The 25680-nt window shown below is 44.7% G+C and overlaps 1 protein-coding gene across 1 annotated transcript in view; it reads right to left on the bottom strand.

The window, feature by feature from the left end:
• The window catches only part of KIF5C (kinesin family member 5C), a 151010-nt gene extending 142535 nt beyond the window's left edge, over nt 1-8475 (bottom strand). The window contains exon 1 of the mRNA XM_036859061.1: nt 7915-8475. Coding sequence (XP_036714956.1) covers nt 7915-8040 — 126 coding nt within the window. The 5' untranslated portion in view covers nt 8041-8475. The remainder of the gene's footprint in view (nt 1-7914) is intronic.
• Nucleotides 8476-25680: the final 17205 nt, after the last annotated feature.

The raw sequence follows: 25680 nt of genomic DNA, 5'->3' as shown, positions 1-25680 counted from the left end.
TAGGGGGCTTCCCTGGTGGCGCAGTGGTTGAGAATCTGCCTGCCAATGCATGGGACACAGGTTCGAACCCTGGTCTGGGAAGATCCCACATGCCGCGGAGCAGCTGAGACCGTGAGCCACAACTACTGAGCCTGCACATCTGGAGCCTGTGCTCCACAACAAGAGAGGCCGCGACAGTGAGAGGCCCGCGCACCGCGATGAAGAGTGGCCCCCGCTCGCCGCAACTAGAGAAAGCCCTCGCACAGAAACGAAGACCCAACACAGCCAAAAAACTAACTAACTAAATAAATAAATAAAATTTAAAAAAAAAGATACACTTACTAAGCAACAAGAAAATGACAGTAAAGGGGACAAAGACGTAAAACAACAGCTCCTGCTTCTCAGAAGCTTGCAATTTACATGAGGAGGATATACACGCCCATGCGCGTGCACACACCTATGTGTGATCATTGCAGATAATAGGAACAGCTGATATAGTCTATGAGTAAATGGAACCTGAGCTCTGCCTTCCAATGGTTAGGAATTCCACAGGTAAGAGGAAAAGAGTGGCTATTCCAAGCAGAATGGGGTGAACCAGTTCCTAGGAAATGAGGATGCAAGAAGGGTTTTCAGGAGCTAGCCAGAGTTAAGGGCAGTAATTCTGGGGGGCAAGGCTAATTCTGAAAATGAGGAAAATTAAAAGGGGAATAGGAAACGTGGGAGATAATTAGCACTTATTGAGCATTTTCTCTGTGCTAGACCCTGTTTTGACCACTTCATTTCATCCCAACGACCCTGTGAGATAAGTAATTATCTCCACCTTAAATATGACCAAACTGAGGCCCAGGAAAGCTAAGCAACTTGAAAAATGCCCCACAGAGAGCTAGTGAATCCACACTCCGTTCTGTCTGACTCTCCCCGCTGCCTCTACCAACCCCAGTCATTTACGTTGCATTGACTGTGTGCTCACCACCAACATGAGTGGCCTCCAGTGACACTTGCCAGATTATAGCTACTCTCCTGTGTTCACTCATTCCAGGGTTTCAGAGGGTAGGTTTGCAGGAAACCACTAAGTCACCTAAACATGTAACATCTCATGTAAACATCTCTGAATTTAGGGCACAAGAGAATGAAGGACTGATATATCTTGACACTACTAAACACTACTGTTAGTATTCAATAGACACAGTGACTGAATACATTCTTTAAAAGTCTGGCTTAAAATGTTACCGCTTTTAGGTGGGAACACAAAATGGTACAACCACTTTGGAAAACTGGCAATTTCTTAGAGTTAAACATATAGTTACAATATGATCTATTGTAGTAATCCCACTCCTGGGTGTTTACCCAAGAGAAATAAAAAATTTATACTCACACGAGAACCTATATTCAAAGGTTTATAACAGCTTTATTCATAATCATGCCAGATTGGAAACAACACAAATGTCCTTCAACAGGTGAATGGATAAACAAACTGTGACAAACTTGTATAAAGGAATACCACTAAGCAATAAAAAGGAATGAAGTATTGATACATGCAACATCAACCTAAACCTCAAAGGACCCAAGCTCAAAAAGATACTTAAGTTTATGATTCCATTTTTATATATACAATTTGGAAAAGGCAAAAACTATACAGAGGAAGAACAGATAAATGGTTGCCAGGGGTTAAGAGAGGGGAGAAGGTTTGATTACAGAGGAGGGGCATGAGGACTTTTTTTTTTTTTTGGAGTGATGAAATTGTTTTGTATCTTGAGTATGGTATGTGGAGGCAGAATAATGGCTCAAAAGATGTCCACACTTATCCCTGGAATCTGTGAATATGTGAAAGTTACAGGATAAAAGGAACTTTGCAGATGGAATTAAGATTGCTAATCAGCTGCCCTTATATCAGGGAGATTATCCCAGATTATCTGGCTGGGCTCACTGTAACCAAGTGGGCCCTGAAAAGTGGAAGAGGGAGGCAGAGGAGTCAGTGAGAGAGACAAGCCATGGAAGAAGAGGCAGGAGAAATTTGAAGCATGAGAGAGAATCAACCCACTGCTGGCTCCTAAGGTAGAGGAAGGGGGCCATGGGGCCAGGACCTGCGAGTGGCCTCTAGAAGCTAAGAACAGCCCAGGCTTACAGCCAGCAAGGGGATGGGGACCTCAGTCCTACAACCACAAGAAACTGAATTCTGCCAACAACCTGAATGAGCAAAGAAATGAATTTTCTCCCAGACCCTCCAGAAAAGAACATGGCCCTGACAACACCTTGGTCTTGACCTTGTGAGACTCTAAACAGAGAAACCAGCTGACTTGATAGACTTCTGATTGTCGACTGAAAAAAAAAAAAAGCACAACCTAAAAGCTGAGAAATATGTTTTATTTAGGGCATTTACTGAGGACTATAGCCCAGGATGGCAGCCTCCCAGATAGCTCTGAGGGACTGTTCCAAAGAGGTAAGGGAGGAGCCGGGATATACAGGAGTTTTTGCAGGGGAAAAAAACAAAACAAAACAAAACTATGTAGTGTAACATCAAAAGATTACTGCTAATCACAACAAACAGACATCTCAAGTTAATGATTTTAGTGCTTTTCTATGTATGGGAAGATGAAAGAGTGTGGGCTAAGGAAAACATTCCTTTGATATGCATCTTAACTATCTAGGTCCAGTATTCTGTTTTTCTCTGTCCTGAATTCCCCTCAGGGTGCACCATCAATGGCAGGCGACATCCTTTGTCCACATGACCTATGGAAGCTGTGTGATAATAAACTTGTATCATTTTAAGCCTTTAAATTTGTTGTAATTTGTTACAGCAGCAACAGAAAACTAATACAGCATAGCTACACAGCTCTATGTATTTTTCACACCCCTACAATAGAACTACACACCAAAAAAAGTGACTTTACTCTGTATAAATTTTAAAGGAAAATATTCTTGCTTTAAAAGACCATTGCTATGGACAAAAAGAAAAGTTCTAGCCATATTTCTTCACATCTTCAGCCCATAATCTCCACAACGATAACTCAGGCTTGGAATTTGGTCTCTGTCCTGGCCCCTGCCTTCCCTGCCCATCCACTGCCCAGAACTAATCTAAGCTCCTACAGCCTGAGGCCACTTTCCACCCGAAGGCCAGCTCAGGGTTTATAGCTAATATTTTGCTTTGGCTTTCAAACAAGTCAAAACTTACATTGCCCCAGGGAAAGCACCCATGGTTAACAACACCTGCTTTCCCAGGATTGCAAACAAGAGGAAAGCCCAAAACTGAAGGGTATAAGTCCATTTCAAAGAACCTCACTGAGAACTCTCTAAGACAGAGTTCCATCAATACAGATGCGTCAAAACCAATAGGCAGGGCTTCTCTGGTGGCGCAGCGGTTAAGAATCCGCCTGCCAGTGCAGGGGACACAGGTTCGAGCCCTGGTCCGGGAAGGTCCCACATGCCACGGAGCAACCAAGCCCGTGCGCCACAACTACTGAGCCTGCGCTCTGGAGCCCGTGCTGCGCAACAAGAGAAGCCACTGCAATGAAGAGTAGCCCCCGCTCGCCACAACTAGAGAAAGCCTGCCTGCAGCAACAAAGGCCCAACGCAGCCAAAAATAAATAAAAAATTAAAAAACAAACAAACAAACAAACAAAAAACCAATAGGCAGAGTTCAAAGTAATGGATGACTCGCGCGGATTTTTAGCAGCTAATGGAGGAGTATTCTGAGAAATGCTGTATATACAATATTTTTCTCTGAAGAATTAACATGGAGTCCCTAGACCCGCCCTCCACGAATGTCATTAGCGCTCCTAATTTTTAACAAAGCTGGGTACAGTTCTTTCCCAATTTTCTTATAACATTTAAGTGTATTATATGCTCTCTTACCAGGCCTGCTCAAAGGAATAGCACATCTCTTTAAACTTATTTTTTTAACTACCCCCGACAGCCTACAGTCAATTAAAAGTCCATGAAATCAGTTAAATACATCAGAGTTAAGATTTCTAGACTCAACAAAGAGATCAATAAATATTTATTAAGTGCCTTCTATGGGCAAGGCCCTGGGAAGTACAAAGAAGCAAAACATGGATGGGCCTTGTCTCTACACATGCCTTACAATGTCATTAAACATATGATCAAAATTATAATAATCTAAGGCAAAAAAATCATGAGGTCACATACAAAATAAATGCTACAAGAGTTCATAGTGGGAAGAGATTGTGGCCGGAGCAGTCAGGGAAAGAAAGCTCTGCACAGGATCTGGGGTGGGGGTGGGGGGAAGCAAGAATGGTAGAGATAATCCCTCCAAGACAGGACATTTCTTAAAAAAGAAAAATCTAGGAACTCCACCTGCAAAATCTCCCTCTTAGCATACATCTCCACCAGAAATGAACAAGACTTTAAAGGAAATAAAATCACCCCAGTTTCAAAAACAAATAGAATGTCTGGGATTCTGATTTTGGACTCACAGATAACTGCACAGAAATTCATTCTTCACTCATCTCTCTTGGGAGTGAAGGTGACATTTCTGGATGGCTCTGGGCTTCTTTGGTCATCCCCACAACCTCTGTCCCTGCAAGCAAGGAAGGGAATGCCCACCTAAGGCAGTCTCCACCTGCAACTGAGCCATGTGGGATGGTTCCTACTGAATTGACTTGGGAGCCATTCTACTTGGTGTACAAAGTGTGATACAGGCTGCCAGAACTGTCACTTCCTTTAGTTACATATTATTAATTAGGAATGGGAAGGGTCCTAGCACATGCCAACCGAAGTCCCAGCACCCTTCAGCATCTGGCAGTCTTCTGTTCTGTACCACACTCACTGAAAGATGTGTAAAACAGTGTTCATAGCAGCTCCATCCATAAGAGCCCCAAAGTGGAAACTATCCAAACAGTTACTACCAAACAGTTACTAGATAAATAAACTGTGGTATATTCATATAATGAGATACTACAGAACAATGAGGATGAACAAACTGCAGCTACACACCACAACATGGATGAATTTGACAAGCGTAATGTTGAGCGCAAGAACTCACACACAGAAGTGAACATACTGTATGGTTTTATGTAGATAAAGCTTTAAAAAAAAAAAACTAAACTAAACTAATCTATGGCATTAGAAGTCAGAACAGTAGTTACCCTGAGGCAGAGGGAGTCAGTGACTGGGAGGGACACTAGGGAGAATTCTGCAGTCCTGAAAATGTCTGTTTCTTAGTCGAAGAGGTGGTTACAAGGGAGTGTTTATTTTAAAAAAATCATCAAGCTGTACACTTATGAAAACACTTTTCTATATGAATGCTTTATTTCAAAGAAAATTTATCTTAAAGAAAACTGAAAACTCTCTGTTGTATTAAAGGATTATAGTAAGGGACTTCCCTGGTGGCGCAGTGGTTAAGCATTCACCTGCCAATGCAGGGAACATGGGTTCGAACCCTGGTCCGGGAAGATCCCACATGCCACGGAGCAGCTAAGCCCGTGTGCCACAACTACTGAGGCTGCGTGCCACAACTACTGAACGCTGCGCACCTAGAGCCCGTGCTCCGCAACGAGAAGCCACCGCAATGAGAACCCCGCGCACCGCAACAAAGAGTAGCCCCCGCTCGCCACACCTAGAGAGAGCCCGTGTGCAGCAACGAAGACCCAATGCAGCCAAAATTAATAAATAAATAAAATTTTTTTAAAAAAGGATTGTAGTAAGATGATCAAAAATGTTAATTTACAGTTGAAGAGCTACATGTGTATTCACATCCACAATCTTTTGTTTAATATACTTCTTTTATATGGTGACTTTGTTTTACTTTATTCACTCAATAACATGAATATGTAGACGGGAATTAAATATATACTCATAGTAGTGTCAAAATTAAAGAAGAGTAACTGTAAGATTAAGGATCTCTGCCTTGCACACAGATCAAAGGGATGATTTATTACTCCACTTCATTAGTCCTGATATATCACCCTTAGAAGATGGAGGAAGAGGAAGAGGAAGAAGGAAAAGGAGAAGGAGGAGAAGGGGCAGGAGAAGAAGGAGAAGGAGGAAAAAGGGAAGAAACAACTTCAGCTTTTCTTTGAAACCTCTGAAAAAAATAGGGTCATCAGAACATGTTCTAGGGCTGCACAATTATTTGTTAAAAAATTGTTACAAGACAAGGGGCAGGGACTAGATGTCCCCAGTAACTCCCACCCTATCTAAACCATAGCGTGGCTCAGGAAATAGCAAATCAGACTATAGGCTGACCCTAGCTTAGAGGTGTATCCCAACACCTCTGCCCCATCTGCCCCATGTACTGGCCATAGATATGTCACTATCCCATGTCTGCCTTGAAGTATAGAATTTTCCTCCTCATCAATAATTGTAGCATACATCTTTTCTTCAATTTAACACTAAGCAGATAGAAAACCCCTCTTTCCTGCCCTCTTAGGTCAGCTCTCAGGGTGAACGACCATCCCCATAGCATTTGGAGGTCACGGTTTTCCGATGACTGTGAAAACTGGGAGGAGAGAAGAGGACGTCAAGAGCAGCTGCCTCCCTAAGGCAGGTACAAGATGAAGCCCTGAGGCCAGAGCCTTGCCTCCGTTCCCCTGGCGCGCAGAGCGCCTGTCTTCCGGCTCAGCCAGCACCTGCTAGTCCCCGGGTCCCTTACCAGGGACTGCGGCACAACCTTGGCGAAGATGCCGGGACTGCTTGGGCCGGCAAATGTCGGCCTCTGCTGCTTAAGAAAGGCCGGGCTGACTCGGGCAGAGACCCTAAGTGAATTGTCACCTGTCAATCACTTGACCTAAATACACCAGCCCCTGGGGGAAATAGGAGGGAGGGGGTTAGTCGGAGCATGCTCAGTAAACGGGATGACATCACTTCATCAATGCTGAGGCCGGGAAGGCTGCATCAGCAGCCTCGAGCAGGCTGCCAGGAACGTGTCAGCAGGGATCGGGAGGCTCCCATTAACTCGGTCCCTCCCCACGCGACTCGCATACAAAGAGGGCACCGTCAGCTACACACGCTGGGGCCAGCGGAGGGGGAAGGGCGGTGGAGCGGGGGGAGACTGGCTTATTTCATTTGACATATTCCTTTAAGAACTAAAACCCAATGGTATTCCCTCCCCCCACCAGCAGCCCCGCTGCAGAAATAGAGCCAAGTCTGCGGAGGTGAGGGAAGGGGGGAGGGGTAACGTGGGAAGGGAGACCAAGAGGGAGGGGGGACCCCAGCCACACAAAGTAACTTCTTTGGGCACAGAGGCTATTTGGTTGCGCCCCGGACCCCCAGCCCCACAGACGTGGGCGCACAGCCTCCTCTCCACCCAGCGTGAAGCACACCCGAGGGTCTGCGGACACCAGGTGGGGGTCGCCCTATTGCGGAAGGGTCGGAACCGAGGTCCAAGCCAGGGCAGCCTGGGTTGAGAGGAAGCAGGAGGAGACACCAAGGCCACCAGTGTTTCCCCCATCCCCCGCCTTCCGCGTGCAGAGCAAGGAGGAACGCCGCGGGGAGCCAATTCTGCACAGCTGTGGGAGCTCCCGGACGAGGCTAGGATTTTTCCAGTGCCTTTTTTCTTTCACCAAGCTCGTGAGAAGAGGCAAAGTGTTCGATAAATTGAACCAACGCCTGGAATCATTTGTGGGTTACACGTGGGCTTGAGGGTAACCTGAACACACTACCCACGCGGTGTGGCCAGGGCGGGGAACAATGGGCCCACTCGGGCCCGCACCCCAATAACAATGGCGGCGCCGAACCCTTCCTCGCCCCCCACCCCGACCCCCGCCGCCTGGGGCCCGCCCCATGGTCCCCAGTCGACCCTCCACCGGCCCAGGGGGGAAATACAGGGTTGGGGGGAGGGGATTTCTCGTCAAGTCCACCCTAGAGGGCAGCCCCGGGGGGATGTCCGAAGGGGTAGCCCGAGCATCTCTGCCTTATCTGGGGCGTCGGGGCTGCGGCGCGAAACAGCAGGGGAGGTCATACTTCCCAGCCACTTACCCCGATCACCACGGTCTCATCGCCTTTAAATTTGGGGATGAATTTGTCCCCGCGGAGGATCTCAGCTTCGTTGAGTGGCCGGAACCGGCACATCACTTTGATGCTGCATTCGGCTGGATCCGCCATCTCTGCCGGCGGCAGAGGGAAGGGGCGCGGGGATGGGCGGGGGGACGGGGTTCCGCACAACTAGGGAGGTGGTCGAGAACCGCACCGCCCGCAGCGAGGCCGCCTCCCGCAGCCTCCGACGAAGCTTCTCAGCAGGTCATCGCGAACTCGGCGGGCTGGGCAGCTCTCGCCGCTCCGAGACCTGGTAGGTGGGCAGTCTATCAACCTTTGGCCCGTCCGGCTGCACACCTGCCTTCCCTGGCCCTGACCTGGCCCTGCGCTGCGTCCCGGGCCCACCTGCCCAGGACCACGCGGCGGGCGGACGAGGCGATGCGCAGGGAGCAAGCCTCTCCCGGCTCAGACCTCCCGGACTCCTGCGAGCTCAGCCATCCTGCATCAGCACCAGCGCGCTCCGGCGCCTCTCCGCCCCGCCGCCTCCCCGCCCCGCCCCTTCGCCCCGTCCTCCCTCGGTCCGCCCCGGGATGGTGACGTCACTGCGGAGATCCGCCCCGCCCTCGCCCGGGCTCCAAGAGCGAAGCGCCCTGGGACTTGTAGTCGTTGCACCTGCGGGTGGAAGGACAAGGATGCTTAGAGTTGGCTTTCGGGGACAAGGTTGGTGCCCCGGGTGACACCTCCGAGAGCCTGCAGGTCTTGGCTGGCTGCCCAAGTCAATAACAGGATGGATGTCACATCCAGAATTCCCGGTTAAAATCTCTATAAATAACCAGGTCTATATCATCTCTTTACATCGTTGCATGATCCCAAAGGAAAATCCCCTCTTAAGACAGTGTCCAACCAAACAGTTATGAAGCATTTTCTCTGTGCTCAACAGTTCTTAAGCGTCGTGAGGAAACTGGAGGGAGGGGGGCAATGAGATTTGCATGAATATTTGAAGTCAGTAACTCCTGAAAATGCCTGTACATAGATAGCAGTTCATACATATTTTGGGTCAGGGACTCCTTTAATATCTGATGAAAGTTAGGGACCTCTTCCATAACAAAAACAAAGACAAATAAACCTGTACACACCCACAGATTTTTCATGCTATTTGAGAGGGATTGGAGACAGCTGAAGCCTGTCTGTGACTCCCAGGTTAAGAGCCTCTTAATTACTACTAATTATCGTACAGTTTACAGAACCTCTGCCTAATGCCTACTTATAACCCTGTAGAATGAACAGAATATATACAGGATCCAGTCCAAAGTACTTTGCAAAATATATCCAGGTCCCATGATTAGATTCTGTCTACTTATTAGCCTCATCTCTTGCCACTTCTTGTCTTGATGTTTACACTCTGACAAACACCAAACTACTTGCGGCTTCCTCCGTTTAAATTCACCTCTTGCTTGCTCTGCTTGCTTCTGGTATTTTGTTTAAGCATTTACTCTCCCAGAGTCAAGCATTCATGCCTATTAGTAAGTATGTATATTAGGGCTCTTACCGTGGAAAGTGATAGAAGTGGAAAGTGATTGATAGAAATCCACCTGGAGCCACTGAGTTAAAGGAGGGAGGGTGGGAGGGAGGCTCAAGAGGGAGGGGATATGAGGACATGTGTATGCATATGGCTGATTCACTTTGTTGTGCAACAGAAACTAACACAGTATTGTGAAGCGATTATACTCCAATAAAGATGAATTTAAAAAATAAAAAATAAATAAACGAAAAGAAGAAGAATACAGATTGATCTGGCTTATTAAAGGAATGATGAAAAACCAAGCCAGGGAACAGGCAGACTACCAAGACTCTCTCTACCACTGGTCCCTGTTCTCTCTTTTTATTGGCCTTACTCTCCCTCTAGATCATCCCTTCAACATGTCAAGAAACCCAGCTGCCAACAGCCCCTGCGTTCATTCTTCAATTTCTACCATTAGATAAGGATAGATGTTTGTTCAGAGATTTCGTTTGAAAACCCCTAGGGCAAGTCTGTGATTGGCCTGGGCTTCGGTTGGTGTCTACCTCTAGACAACTCGATCAGAGTCAAGGACTTTGTGAGATCCTGCAGGAATCTCATGGTCGGAAGCTACACAAAAGAAGAGGGACATCAGTCCCAGAAGAATAGCATTTTGCAGGGCTGGCAGAACAGTTAGATGTCCACTCTCCCTTTCCAGTGCTATCTTTTCCTCTAAGACTCAGCTCAGCCCTCCCTCCTTAGGAAGGAGGCCTAAGTGAGCCCTCCCTCCTTAGGAAGCCTTCCCTGACTCACTAAACACTGACAGAGAGTAGGTGGTCCTCCTTGTTGTCTCATTATCTCCTGTGTCCACCTCTGTCACTGCAATTCCATGGGCAATGATATCTGCCTCATCTTTATGTCTCTAGCATTTAGCACATAATAAACAGCACAGATGTAGGACCCATGGCAAGGTATTTAATTTCCTTAAGACTCAGTTTCCTCATCTCTATCATTGGAGTAATGATATCATCTCATAGAGTTTTTGAGGGAATTAGAAGAGATAATACTTATAAAGCACCTAGCATGCTGCCTGACACATGTATGGTATAAACCTTTGAAAGTTAGATATGATGATGATGATGATGATGTTATGAACAAATGAGTGTAAAACAAGTAATTTACTCAGTTAATTTCAGGAACACATCTGTTGATTAAATGCAGGTGTACCTGGGAATAGAGGTTCTCCACCTAGCTGAGAAGACACAGCTACTGAAGTAAACTTTTGTCAGCTATTGTGAGCAGTACCAATTTTATTTCTTGTCCTCAGATACAGTGAAAGTAGGTTTTAAAAGGCCCAAATGCTACATGTTCATCTATTTTCACCTAAGTAGTTCTCTGGCTCAGACACCCACAATCTTCAGTTGTCAACTTCACAATATACTGGAGAGGGCAGTCCAATCCCCAGTTTCCCTGAGCCCACCAGAGGATGCCTAGAAGCTCACACACACTGGTTTGTCTGAAAAGGTCAGAACATGGATAACCTGGGGTGGTGAGACAGAACCGACTGTGTGTCCCTGGGTTCACTCTTCATTTATTCATCCACCTATCCATCCATCAACTACTGATTGAACAAATGACATTTGCTGCCACTATATACATTTAGGTTTATTAAGTGAACTCAAGGGGACTATGGTCCCCCACTTGAGGGGAAATTGCAAAGTAAGTCATCACCCTCAGGCAACTTAGAAACAAGTCAGTACTGCGGTACAATGCTCAGTGGTGCTGAGAAGGCTTAATCAAGGAGATGGACTAGGTAGGATTCAAAAAAATTAAAAAGAAACACCAAAGCACAGACAACAAAAGAGAAAATAGATAAACTGAACAATATCAAAATGATAAACTTTTATGCATCAAACAATACTATCCACAGAGTGAAAAGGCAACTCACAGGATGGGAGAAAATATTTTCAAATCATATATCTGATAAGAGATTGATATCCAGAATATATAAAGAACTCCTACAAATCAACAATATTTTAAAATATGGTTTAAAAATGGGCAAAGGACCTGAAAAGAACTTTCTTTGAAAAAGATGCACAAATGGCCAATAAGCACATGAAAAGATGCTCAACATCACTCATCATTAGGGAAATGCAAATCAAAATCACAATGAGATACCACTTCATACCCATTAGGAAGGCTTTTATCAAAAAAAAAAAAAATAGAAAATAAGTGTTCAGGAAGATGTGGAAAAATCGAAACTGTTATACACTGTTGGTTGGAATGTAAAATGGTGTGGCTGCCATGGAAAACATTATGGCCATTCCTCAAAAAGTTAGAAATAGATTACCATATGATCCAGCAATTCCATTTCTGGGTATATACCTCAAACAATTGAAATCAGAGGCTCAAACAGATATGTGTATACCCATGTTCATAGCAGCATTATTCTCAATAGCTGAAACGTGGAAGCAACCCAAGTGTCCAAGTCATCTATGCAGAATGGGTAAACAAAATGTGGTATATACATACAATGAATATTATTCAGCCTTAAAAAGGAAGGAAATTTAGACACGTGCTACAACATATATGAACCTTGGGGACATTAAGTGAGATAAGCCAATCACAAGAGGACAAATACAGTATCAATTCCATCTATATGAGGTACTTAGAGTAGTCAAATTCCTAAAGACAGAAAGCAGAATGGTAGTTGCCAGTGGCTTGGGGGAGGGGAGAATGGGAAGTTATTATTTAATAGGTATGGAATTTTAGTTTGTGAAGATGAAAAATGGAGATAGATGGTGGTGATGACTGCACAACAATGTGAATGTACTTAATACCACTGAACTGTACACTGAAATAATGGTTTAAATAGTAACTTTTACGCTATAAAATATAATATGAATTTTATGTTGTTGTAGTATATTTTACCACATTTTTTTAAAGTGATTCCTATATTTGGGGTATGTTTCTGACATCACGGGTTGGCGCACTCAGATCCAATTGTTTGGGGTTTTTTTTTGTTTTTTGTTTTTTGGACCACGCCACATGTGAGATCTTAGTTCCCCAACAGGGACTGGACCCGTGCCCCCTGCAGTGGAAGCACGGAGTCTTAACCACTGGACCGCCAGGGAAGTCCCTATTTTACCACAGTTTTTTAAAGAAACATTTGTGCACTGTTGGTAGGGATGTAAATTTGTGCAGCCACTATTAAAAAAAGAAAAAAAAATCAGTATGGAGTTTCCTCAAAAAATTAAAAACAGAACTGTCATATGATCTAGCAATTCCACTTCTGGATATTTACCCAAAGGAAACAAAATCCCTATCTTGAAAAGATATTTGTACCCTTGTGTTCACTGTAGCATTATTTACAATAGCCAAGACATGGAAAAAATTGTGTCCATCTGCAGACAAATGGATAAAGAAGATGTGGTATATATACAATAGGGTATTATTAAGCCATAATAAAGAAGGAAATCCTGCATTTGCAGCAACATGGATGGAGCTTGAGGGCATTATGCTAAGTGAAATAAGTCAGAGAAAGACAGATACTGTGTTACCTCACTTATATGTAGAATCTGAAAAAAGCCAAACTCATAGATGAGATCAGATTTGTGGTTACTAAAGGCAGGGAGTGGGGGAGTGGAGAACTGGATGAAGGTGGTCAAAGGTACAAACTTCTAGTTATAAGATAAATAAGTCCTGGAGATGTCATGTACAGCATGTTGACTATAGTTAACACTACCATACTGCATATCTGTAAGTTGCTAAGAGAGTAGACCTTAAAAGTTCTCATCACTGTGTCCAGTGATGGATGTTAACCAAACTTATTCTGGTAATCATTTCACAATATACATATATCAAATCATAATGTGGTACACCTAAAACTGATACAATGTCATATGTCAATTTTATCTCAATTTTTTAAAAGATAAATAAAAAATAGAATGGAATTACCAGGGCTGGTGGTTGGGGGGAATGGCAGATGTTGGTCAAGGAGTACAAACCTCTACTTACAGAATGAATAAGTCCTGGGGATGTAATGTACAGCATAGTGACTATAGTTAACGATACTGTACCAAGTACTTGAAGGTTGCTCAGAGAATAGATCTTAAATGTTCTCACCACCAAAAAGAAATGGTAATTATGTGACATGATGCAGCTGTTAGCTATCACTATAGTGATAATCATCTTGCAAAATGTAAGTGTATCAAATTAACAAGTTTATATACCTTAAACTTATACAACGTTACAGGTCAATTATATCGCAATAAAGCTGGAGAAACAAACAAATTAATAACAGATTTCCCCAGGGGGGAAGGAGTAAAAAGAGAAAGGGAGGTGATTGGGTCATTGGGGTTAATTCCTTGACATCCATCCCACCACTCCCTACTGGGAAGCCAGAACATGCTGTGGAGAACCATCCCCAGCTCTGGAGATGGGCTTTGGTTAGTCTCAGCCACACAAGATCATCCCATCCTCAGGGGTGGGCAGGATGAAGCCAAGGAGATAAAAGAAAAGTTTGCCAAATTTTTGGAAAGAGATTCTATTCCCCAACCTTTCCCTCCTCGGCTAAAGGATGACATTCAACACCAACTGTTACTGACACATTCTGTGACTGCATGGAGAACAAGGCTTAGGATGAAGCCAAGCTGTGGGCAACAGAGCCAAGAGACCAAAAATCCTGGGTCTTTGATCACATGATCGAGCCACTGAGATTCAACAACCCAAAACCCACCCTTCTCTAGATTTCTTTCTTGAGCCAGTAAACTTGCCTATTCTTCAAGTCAACTTTCTGTGACTTGCAGCTGAAAGGGTATTAAAGTGATACCAGAAGATATCTAGGGGGCAAGAGAGCAAGAGACACAGTCTGGAGGTCAGATTAAGCTTACATACCCAGGACAGCGAGGAAACCTATGCGACCAGAGTGAAATTAATGAGAGATTATGTCAAGAGGCTAAGTGAAACAAGCCAGAGAAAGACAAATACTGTATGATCTCACTTATATGTGGAATCTAAGAAAAACAAACCGAACTCGTAGATACAGAGAACAGATTGGTGATTGCCAGAGTAGGGGGTGAGGGAGAGGGGGGTCAAATGGTACAAACTTCTAGTTATAAGATAAATAAGTCCTGGAGATGTCATGTACAGCATGGTGACTATAGTTAATAATACCGCATTGCATATTTGAAAGTTGCTAAGAGAAAATCTCAAAAGTTCTCATCATGGAAAAAGAAACTGTAACTATGTATGGGGATGGATTTTAACTAAACTTACTGTGGTGATCATTTCACAATATACATATATATGAATACAATGCTATATATCAATTATATCTCAGTTTTTAAAAATATATTAACAGTGCAGGAAAAAGAAATTGATTTTTAGAAAATCTTCCTGAACAGCTCTAGCCCACAGAGCTCTCTGCTGTCTCAGGCCGTCGGTCCCCTGGATTTGACACTTGAGCACTTGCTGTCTTGCAGTGACATTCCTATCATTGTCTGGTTCTGTTCTCTAGTTCTTTCCTCTTCACAGTATTTTTCTTTCTGTTAAATGTCTTGTGTGTATGTCTTGCTCCCTTATCTATGTTGTGGGGATCATGCATTATTTACGTGCTTGATAAAAATATTTTCTGGAATATCAGTCCATGTCCATCATGATCATGATAATGGCAAGGACAAACGAATGAATACATGAACCTGGAAATGATGATCTTGCATTGTAGATGGAGCCTTGGGCTCAGGACATGCATTTTTAAATAGAATTTCGTAGTTCATTTTATTTATTTTTTTGGCCACACCACGCAGCATGTGGGATCTTAGTTACCTGACCAGGGATAGAACCGCTGTCCCCTGCACTGGAAGTGTGGAGTCCTAACCACTGGACCTGCATTTTTCATTCATTCTGCTGCTAACAAGTTCTGTGACTTTGGAAAATATATTCAACTTCTCTGAATGATTTTTTTTACACCATCTGTTGAAATGGTGCTAAAAATATTATCTCTTCTGGATAAGTGAGAATTGAAAGAGAAATATGTGCCAAAATGCTTGGAAATAAGGTTTGGGAGAGGTTGTGAAGAGATTGGGGGAATCACCCCTTCCAAGAAAACATGAGAAGAAAGAAAAGTATATAATAATATAAAGTGAATTATTCCAAGGCCCGGCATAATGCCAGACACAAAGTAGCAACTCAATAAATGTCTTTCATGTGTTCATGCATCACTCACTCATTCAACAAATGTGCATTTCCCGTTGCAGCGATGAATCCCTGAGTGTCCTAGTAAAGGAATCATCTGCTTCAGGGATTGGTCAAGTCCTGCTGCCCTGATTTTTGCTCATGGTTAAGAGGTGTGCTATGCTCTTCCAGGACAGCGCCTACTCCACTCCCCTCCTTCCTGACCCAGCAAAGCCTTCTTGAAGCTGGAATTTATAGGTCCTTTGAGGGCAGTTAATGAACTGAGGAATTCACCCACTAGCACGGGGTGAGGGCCTCAAACAGCCTCCAAGTTCCCCAGCCACAGTTTCTTCCGACGCCTCCACCAGCAACACCTGCTTGGCCCAAAAAATTCAATGTTGAGATGGGACAGAAAATAAATAAGGAATTATCTGGATCATTCAGGCAACAATTAACAGTCTCCCTTTGACTAGCTTGAGCCTAACAGAAATCAAGGCATGTGAATCCCACCCCCACCCCCACCCCACCCCCCCTTCTCTCTGCAGTGATCAGAATCATTTTCTGAGCACTCTGATTCTCTATTCAGCTCAGTCCTGGAGAACAGTTTCTATCCCAGTCTCTACTGCTAGTGAGAAGTGTAAATTGAAGCAATTATCTGGATTGTTCAAGGAAAAGAAGCCTCAGAAATCCTTCTGCCTGAGTGATCTAGGTAATTGCTTCAATTTTCACATCAGCTCCCCATCTTTGGCAGTCACTGGGATAGTCATTTAACTCAGACCCTGGGGTCTGCAGGTTCCCGTGTGGGTTTAATCATTTCTGATGGTCTGGGCCCAGCTCCATTCCTGTAAGTACAAAAAATATCTGGCCCTAGTGAAGATTAAAAACCAAATGAACAGGTGAAAATGTTTTTTAAAGTGTCGAAAAATCCCTTTAAAACTTGCAAAAATAACCTATTGCCATGGAAGGGAAGATCAGGGTGTCTTTTAAAATGTAGCACCTCAAGAGGCCCAGATAACCCAGCTCAGTGGGGAAGAAGCAAAGACTATCACTTCCTTTTAACATGACATTAGCTGATCTGAAGGAGAAAGCCTGTTCTCTGTAGGGGAGCTGACACATCAACTGCGATTCATTTTACTAGATTAAATCTTTAGTATTAACTCTTGCAGAAAAAAATCCAGGGCTCTGGACAAATACAATGGAGAACCCCTGAGTCTAAGGAGGGAGAGCAGAGGAGAGAGAAAAGCCAAACGCTTGTGTCCTGGGGGTAGAGGTAGGGGTCCACCTGTGAATGAGCTCTGGCAACCGGGTACCAGGCACCAGGCCCAGTTAGGAGCCGAGATGCAGGAGGTGAGGGGCATGGGCACCCCTGCCCTTCTCCGGGCTGACAGCACAATCCTAGTGTGACCTGAATGTCAACGACTCCCTCATCTTTCAGCAACTATGCCTAACTTCATTCAGGCCCTACTTGGAGACAGAATTCAACATTGTTAGTTCCTCTAAAAAATCCACTCTCAGGAAAGCTTAGGAAGTAATGCAAACTTTACTAAAAATGTAACAGGAATCCCAGATGAGGGATTTCTATTACACACCCCACAGTGAACTGTTTAAAAATCACTACTAGACAGACTTCATGTCTCCAAATTCCCATCTCCATCATGCACCACAGAGGGTCCTTTTCCATCCCAACACCCCATGTGATACCTCTCTCCAGGTCCTGACATTTCCTGCACTGCTCTTCCCTGAAGCAGAGTCAGTCTGTGGTGTTCCAGCTGCGTCCCAGGCTTGCAGCCTCTAACTTATCACTGTGCTCAGCAAAACACAGGGGGCTCCTCTAGTCAGCAGCTCCATCCTCCTCAGACACTGTGGGAAAGAAGAATAAATAAAAACACGTTTCCTATTGCCCACAGTGGAGAAATACAGCAGCATCCTTGGCAAATCAATTCCTTGTAAATATGTTAAATAAAGACTGTGAATTCCAAGGTTGATGTGGTTCCCTATAGAGATTCTCCTTTACTTTTTGAAACAGTAAATAAGATGAGGTTTTGTTCAACAGAGGTCAGAGAAAAGTACACAAAGACTAGAGCATTTTTTTTTCAACAATGGTATTAGTTATCTACTGCTGCGTAACAAATTACCCCCACACCTAGTGGCTTAAAACAGCATTTGTTATTTCACAGTGGGTCAGGAATTGGGCATCACTTAGCTGAGTCCTGTGGCCCAAGTTTCATCTCTCATGCAGCCAGGGCTGCAACCATCTCAAGGCTCAAACTGGGGAAGGATCCATTTCCTGCTCAGTCTTGTGTTTTTTGGCAGGATCCCATTCCTCACTGGTTGTTGGCCAGAGGCTACCCTCAGTTCTTTGTCATGTGAGCCTCTCAAGAGCAGTAGAGGGCTTCCCTGGTGGCGCAGTGGTTAAGAATCCGCCTGCCAATGCAGGGAACATGGGTTCGAGCCCTGGTCCAGGAAGATCCCACATGCTGTGGAGCAACTAAGCCCGTGCGCCACAACTACTGAGCCTGCGCTCTAGAGCCCACGTGCCACAACTACTGAAGCCCGTGCACCTAGAGCCCGTGCTCTGCAACAAGAGAAGCCACCACGATGAGAAGCCCGTGCACCACAATGAAGAGTAGCCCCCGCTCGCCGCAACTAGAGAAAGCCCATGCATAGCAACGAAGACCCAACGCAGCCAAAAATAAAAAACAAATAAAAAATAAATAAATTAAAAAAAAAAAAGAGCAGTAGACATCATCAGAGCAAGTGAGAGAGAGGAAACAAGACAGAAATGACAGTCCTTCATAGCTTAATCTCATCCAATCATTTTTCCATACTTCCTTGATTAGAAGTAAGTCACTAGGTCCAGCATGCTTTCAAAAGGAGGGAATTACACTTAGGTGTGAATATCAGGAGGCATGGATCATTGGGGACCATCTTAGAAGGCTGCCTGTCACAACAATAAATGAATTAACTGTCACTTATTTGTCACTTACACTGAAATAGGGCAGACAGTAGAGTCAAGGAGTACAACTTTGGAAAGAGACCCTTCTCTCAAAGAGCTTCAGTCTAATTGGGAGACAAGATATAAAGAGATTAAAAGAGAAATAGTCATTCTAAACAAACAACAAAAATAAAACCTTAAGATGGTTACTATCAAAGAAAAAAAGAAACATATTAAATTTCATAAAAATATAAAATCTTATACATCAAAAATCATACGCAATAATAAAATAACACAACCTGCTAAGGAAGGTTTTTGCAACATATATGACAAAGAGTCGATATCTTTAATAAAGAATTCTTACAAATCAATATGACAGTTGTAATGCACAATAGAAAAACTAGCCGAGAGCATAAAAACTCAATAAACAAAAGAATTACAAATTACCCTTAAATACATGAAAAACTATTCAGCCTTATTAGTAACCAAAGGAATGCCTATTAAACTGGCAACGATTACAAAGAATGATAACACCCAATGCTGTAATGCATACAAAGAAGGCAACCTTCTCTTATCCTACTGGCAGGAGGGTAGATGTGTACAATTTTTCTGGGAGGGCAACATAAATCAAACCCTGAAATGTGTACAGAGGCAGACTTCCTACTGAAAGTGACAGAAATACCAGGCATGCAAGCACTTGTACCTTCAGGGAAAAAGATGTGCAAACTTGAATGGACACATCTGGGGACTAAAATTGGAAAAGTGTGTTTATGCCAGATTACTGAGAGCCTTGGACCACAGGTGGTGGTGTCTGGGTGGCATTCAGCTGACAGTGGGAAATCACTGGAAGTTTTTAAGTGGGGAGTGATCAGATGAAAGAAGAGTTCTAAGCCCAGTTAGAAACACCAGTGAGATACAAATCCAGGGATAGAATGGGAGAGACTCATCACTCTCTCCATGGGCTCTCTGTTCCTCCCCCTTTGGCTTCACTGTATAGCAGAGCCAAACAGATAGCCCTTCTTACCGAATGGAGATTGTATGGATAGTTTCAGCCTTTGGGTCTCATTTGCAGTGCCCTGAAATAACAACTGCAGATTATGTCTCTCCAGTCTATGAGTCTCTGGACAGTTGTGCTGACTTGGCTGGGCTCTCTCCCGTTTTGGGGGATCAGCTGGCTGTCGGCATGTTCTAAGATGGTTGAGGCTTCCCTCCACTTCTCTCCATCACCCCAGGAAGCCAGCCCAGGCACGTTCTCACGGCGAGGTAGCGTGAGCAAGCCCAGCTATGTAAGAGATTAGGTGCACATGTGCGTGTACTTTTCAAGCCTCCGCTTGCCTCACACTTCAAGTCAAGCCACATGACTGAGACCAGAGACAGAGTGAGAGAGGGCTGCAAAGCTGCAGGGCAAGGCTGTAAATACGGACTGAATCGTGTCCCCCTAAATTCATATATTGAAACCTTAACCTCCAATGTGACCATATCTGGAGACAGGGCCTTTGGGAAGGTAATTAAGGTTAAATGAGGTTATAAGAGTGGGGTCCTAATCTGATAGGACTGTGGCCTTGTAAGAAGAGGAAGAGAGAAATCCCTCTCTCTCTCTACCACGTGAGGACACAGTGAGAAGGTGACCATCTGCAGCCAGAAAGAGAGCTCTGACCACACCCGGACCCTGATGGAACCTTGATCTTAGACACCCCCCCCCCCAGCCTCCAGAACTGTGAGAAAGTCAGTTTCTGTTGTTTAAGCCCCCCAGTCTGTGGCGTTTGGTTATGGCAGCCCGAGCTGACTAAGGTATGGACACACGGAGGCCATTTACTACCACGACGAGGGAGGGAAGGAGACAGGAAGCAGGGAGGAAGGCAGGGAAGGAGGGAGGGAGGTTTACTTATTTTTAAATATGTGTAGAGATGAAAAAATGAATACGTTCCGCTCTCTTTCATCTGAAAGTGGGTCACGCGCTCTGTGACTAGCTGCAGTCTCCATCTGTGAGCAGAACGCGGTCAGAAGGTGAGGAGGATCAAGGACCAGACAGAGAGAGAGAGAAGGGCCCTGAGACTGGCTCACTTTATTCCCAAAAGACATAGTAATGGTTTGGGGATTTTCCACGCATGGGACAAAACAAATCGCTGTGTGAAAGGCTCTCATTCTGCCTGGACGACTCTCATCACAGCCTACTCTCTTCCTATTTTCAAAATGTCAAGTAAGCCTGAGGAATCGACTTAAAAAACAAAAGACATCTTCCTATTTAAAAGAGTTGGAGGGACTCCCCTGGCGGTCCAGTGGCTACGAAGCCTTCCAATGAGGGGGTGGCAGGTGAGGGTTCCATCCCTGGTTGGGGAGCTAAGATCCCACATGCCTCAGGGTCAAGGAATCAAAACATGAAACAAAAGCGATACTGTAACAAATTCAAGAAAGACTTTAAAAACGGTCCACATCAAAAAAAAAAAAAAAACTAAAAAAAATAAATAAAAGAGTTTGAGGATACCTATAGGCCTCCCTGCCCTAAAATATAAATAAAAATTGGCCTTAACTAGCAAATCTACCTTAATATACTTTTGTTTTGTTTTTTTTTTTTTTGGCCACACCATGAGGCATGCAGATCCCCAATCGGGGATTGACCCCACACCCCCTGCAGTGGAAGGCGAAGTCTTAACCACTGGACCACCAGGGAAGTCCTACCGTAATATACTTTTGGTTGAGTTATTGGAATATCCTAATCAAAGGAAAATATTTATTCCCTCATTTAATGAGATTGATCACAAGACTCTGTCCTAGGAAACGATACCATGTAACTCTAAGAATGCTTTCAACTCAACAATAACATTTATATTCTTGCTACCACAGGAGCTACTAAGATAAGCAAGGCATGGTGCCTGCCTTCCTGGAGTTTGCCATCTAGGAGAGAAACGGAGACCTGGAAAATAACTGAATTGGGGGCTTCAGAGGAGTGGAATTGCAGCATTCACAGAGCAAAGCCATGTCCTTGTGGGAGAGGCGTGGGGTCTCCACTGACAGCACCCCCAGGAGGGAGGCAGGCCTCAGGCAGGTTGGAGAAGGCTCCAGCTTCTCGCTGGGTCTCTCTGTCTGGAATCTGGGACATCAAGGGGTCCAGTGGTGGTAGGGCTCGAGATAGCAGGGCTGCATGAATGCAAGCGCCTGTGTATAACCCACTCCCCTTCCTCCACGTTCAGGCATTAGGAGTGAGGGAAGGGGGGCTGAGGAGCGGGTATTTCTTCTTTCCCACCAGGGGGGCCAACTCACCGTGCACCTCAGTGACACAAGGAAGGTCCTTCCTGGCTTCCTCATCCCTGGACACTGGCAGGGTGGCTTCTAGAAATGCCGACTCTGTAGAGATCCCGCCACACCTGCTAGCCTGCTGGGACCACCCGGTGCTTGGGTGTAGCCTCTCTGAGGACCACGCTGCCTGCACTCACCTGTTTTACCACCTCCAGGCAGAAGAAGGTTGTCTCTGGTGGAAATGCTTTGTAGGATGAAGAGAGGTGTGTAAGGTGGACAAGGCAGCTGCGCCTTTTTTTTTTTTTTAATATTTATTTATTTGGTTGCACAGTGTCTTAGTTGCGGCAGGTGGGCTCCTAAGTTGCAGCACATGGGCTCCTTAGTTGTGGCTCCAGGGCTCCTTAGTTGTGGCATGCGAACTCTTAGTTACAGCATGCATGTGGGATCTAGTTCCCTGACCAGGGATCGAACCCGACCCCCTCATTGGGAGCATGGAGTCTTATCCTGTGCCACCGGGGAAGTCCAAGGCATTTGTGTCTTGATTTGGGCTCCCCAGAAGCAAAGCCTGAGATGGGCAGTCCCATGGCAGTGGTTTCTGGAAGAGTGAGGGGAGCAGGGGAGTGAGGCATGGTGAGGCCGCAGGAGACCGGCTCCAGCCTGGTCCCACCAGGAAACTCTGGCATATAACTGCACCCCTTTGAGGAAGGGGGTAGCCTTTTGTAACCCCGTGTCGGTCAGTCACTGGATGTGTGGGGTTCTCTCTCAGGTTAGGAGGAGGGCAACTCTCTAGAGAGGAGCTGACGCTCCCAGCGCTGGGCGAGGGGAGGACAAGCTGGTAGAGGGGGTCTGGGGCACGCTACCTAACCTCCTATGCCTCAGTTTACTCATCTGTAAAATAGGGATGATAGGGATGATAATCGTACTACCTCAAAGGTTACTATGAGGATTAATAAAGTAATACAAATCAAATATTATGTGTTAGAGCAACGCCTGGCATAGAATAAGCCCTATAGAAGTATTTGCTATTATTGTTTTTATTTTTTATTATTAGCTCTCAGCTACCTGTCACCTGCCCTGAAGTTCTGCCTTAAGCCCTGAGTCTCACAAATTCTTCCTTGAAAACAGTTCTGTTATTGCCTAACCTCCATCCCTTTGATTAATATAGGGGTTCAGTGCAAGTCCAAGACCCAGGTACCATGCTAGCTCTTCCATCATTATTGTCCCCCTTTATTTATTTATTTATTTATTTATCTATTTATTTAAATTTATTTATTTATTTTTGGCCACGTTGGGTCTTCGCTGCTGCGCGCAGGCTTCCTCTAGTTGCGGCAAGCAGGGGCTACTCTTCTTTGCGGTGTGCAGGCTTCTCATTGCACTGGCTTCCTTTGTTGCAGAGTACGGGCTCTAGGCACATGGGTTTCAGTAGTTGTGGCACGTGGGCTCAGTAGTTGTAGCTCACGGGCTCCAGAGTGCAGGGTCAGTAGTTGTGGCGCGTGGGCTTAGTTGCTCTGCAGCATGTGGGATTTTCCCGGATCAGGGCTCGAACCCGTGTCCCCTGCATTAGCAGGCAGATTCCCACTGTGCCACCAGGGAAGCCCTGTCCCCTTTTAAGTTAAGGGCATTTTCTCCCAAAGCAATCAAGTTTGTAGAGAGAGATACTACTCAGCATCCAGCAAGGATGACATTTTACTATCTTAAATTCTAAGTTTAGCTCCTGGGAACTAGTCTCAAACATCTTCATTTACAAGAGGATCTTTGCTTTACATTTGCATTTATAAAATTTCCATTTGAATGTAATTCTAGGTTCAAAATAACTACCTTGACAAGGCAGTTGGTTTTTTTTTAAAGATTTTTTTTTATGTGGACCATTTTTAAAGCCTTTATTGAATTTGTTACAATATTGCTTCTGTTTTATATTTTGGTTTTTTGGTCTCGAGGCATGTGGGATCTTAGCTCCCCGACCAGGGATGGAACCTGCACCCCCTGAATTGGAAGGTGAAGTCTAAACCACCGGACCACCAGGGAAGTCCCCTACAAGGCAGCTTTTAAATGACAAAAGCTGTTTGTTTTTTATCCTCTTCGGTATTGTTTCAAAAAATATTAGGATCCAGGTCTCGGCTTGGGCATGCCAGGTACGGACACCCACTACCTTCATATTCCAAAGGCTTTAAGGTAATGTTATGGCTGCATCTGGATAGTTTGGCCACTGGAATGTGAAGATGACAAGGGACCGAAGGTATCTGCTACATGGAGGCACCAAAGCATGCTGCAGGGCCCCCCAAGCTAAGGGGAGTGCAATAGATTATTTTACTGGTGTTATTTTACTGTCTTGTTTATTTCTCCTCTGTTACTCAGAGCTTTCAGTAATCTTTAAAGAATATCTTCTAGCCTGTTCTCAGCTGTGCCAAATGGAATTAAGGGAATAGTTGAGTGTTGTCTGTCCTCATACTTGAGGTTGAACCCTCAAAAGTAAAGCAGTGGTCCCTGAAGCTAGCCAATAGGTAGTAGGGAGAAAGCCCCAGGAGAGAAGTGAATCTCAGAGCAAGGATGAGGGCTTTGAGGTCCAGCCAGCACTCCTCACTTGTTGATTCCTCCCCCATGGCCGGCCTTGGACGATCTGGACTAGATTTTATTAGGCTAGCCATTTGGTTCCTTTCAGCATAAAACTAAGTACTATTAATATAAGGAGAAACGTTATATCATGTAGCATGCCACAGGGAGTTAGAGGCAAGTGCTATGAGAATTCAAAGGAAAGAGAGACCATTTCTAGCTGTCAAGGGGTCAAGCAAGACTTAGAGGAGGTGACATTTGAAAAAACAGTGGCTTAAACACACAAAGATTTATATTCGTTATAAAAAGGCCATGCAGGACTGATACGGCAGCTCCAGGAAGTAACAAAGGACTCAGTAATCAAAGTAAAAATGTTTTCTATGTTTCTACTCTGCCACCCTCACTGTGTGACTTCCATCCTTAAGATTGCCTTATTGTCCAAGGTGACTGCCAGCACTCCAGCCATCAGGACCATATTCTAGTCAACAAGAAAGGCAAAGGGTCACAATCCTGACTGAACAGCTCCCTTTAAGCAGTTTTCTTCAAGACACAGGCAATACATCTACTTACAGGCCAGAATTCACTTACTTGGCTACACCTAACTGCTATATATTCTTTTGTCTTGGTGCACTGCTGCCTCAAATAACACTGGGATTCTGTGCTTGAGGAGGAAGGGGGAAATGGCTATTAAATCTCAACTATAGTCTCTGGCACAGGAATTTTGAAAGTTTCTAAACAAAGTAATGATATCGATCAAAATGCCCCAAAGAAAACCTCCTCTTGGTGGGGTACAGAATGGATTGGATGGGAATTCCACCTCCAGGATGGTAGCATGAGGAGCTGAGCAGACCCAGTCCCCAGCAAAACAAGCAAAGCTGGTGAAAACCATTTTTAAAACAAACATTTGTAATCTCTGGAAATTGTCCTATGGGCATACAACAAATGAAGAAACATTTATTCAAGAAAATATATTAAACTTGATAAGAATAGCAAGTGTCCACGGCATTTGAGCCATGACCTACTCCCTCCCTCGCCCTACCCATCTCAGCTTGACGGAAGCTCCACTCCAAAGAGGTGTGATCAAGAAGACAGGACTCTCTCTCCCCTCATCTCCTAATCAATGGTTATCATATTTCACTAGGAGAGCCAAGCCACCAGCATTTCACATTCCCTCCAACTCCAAAGTAAAGAGGCTAAATTCCTGATGAGAACTTTACTACCATCCAGCCTTAACCCATAGGATGGAGGTTCTATCCCAGGCTTGACAAACCAAGAACACTGGGGCCTCAATCACCCTCATCCCAGTGCTCACTTGTAGGGTAGAGGCAAGCCAAGAAGACTAGCGACTACCATACCAGCCATTGCTCAGAGTGGT

The sequence above is a fragment of the Balaenoptera musculus genome, chromosome 7, assembly GCF_009873245.2.
Source record: "Balaenoptera musculus isolate JJ_BM4_2016_0621 chromosome 7, mBalMus1.pri.v3, whole genome shotgun sequence".
Lineage (NCBI taxonomy): Eukaryota > Metazoa > Chordata > Mammalia > Artiodactyla > Balaenopteridae > Balaenoptera > Balaenoptera musculus.
This window is presented reverse-complemented; position numbering and strand designations above follow the sequence as displayed.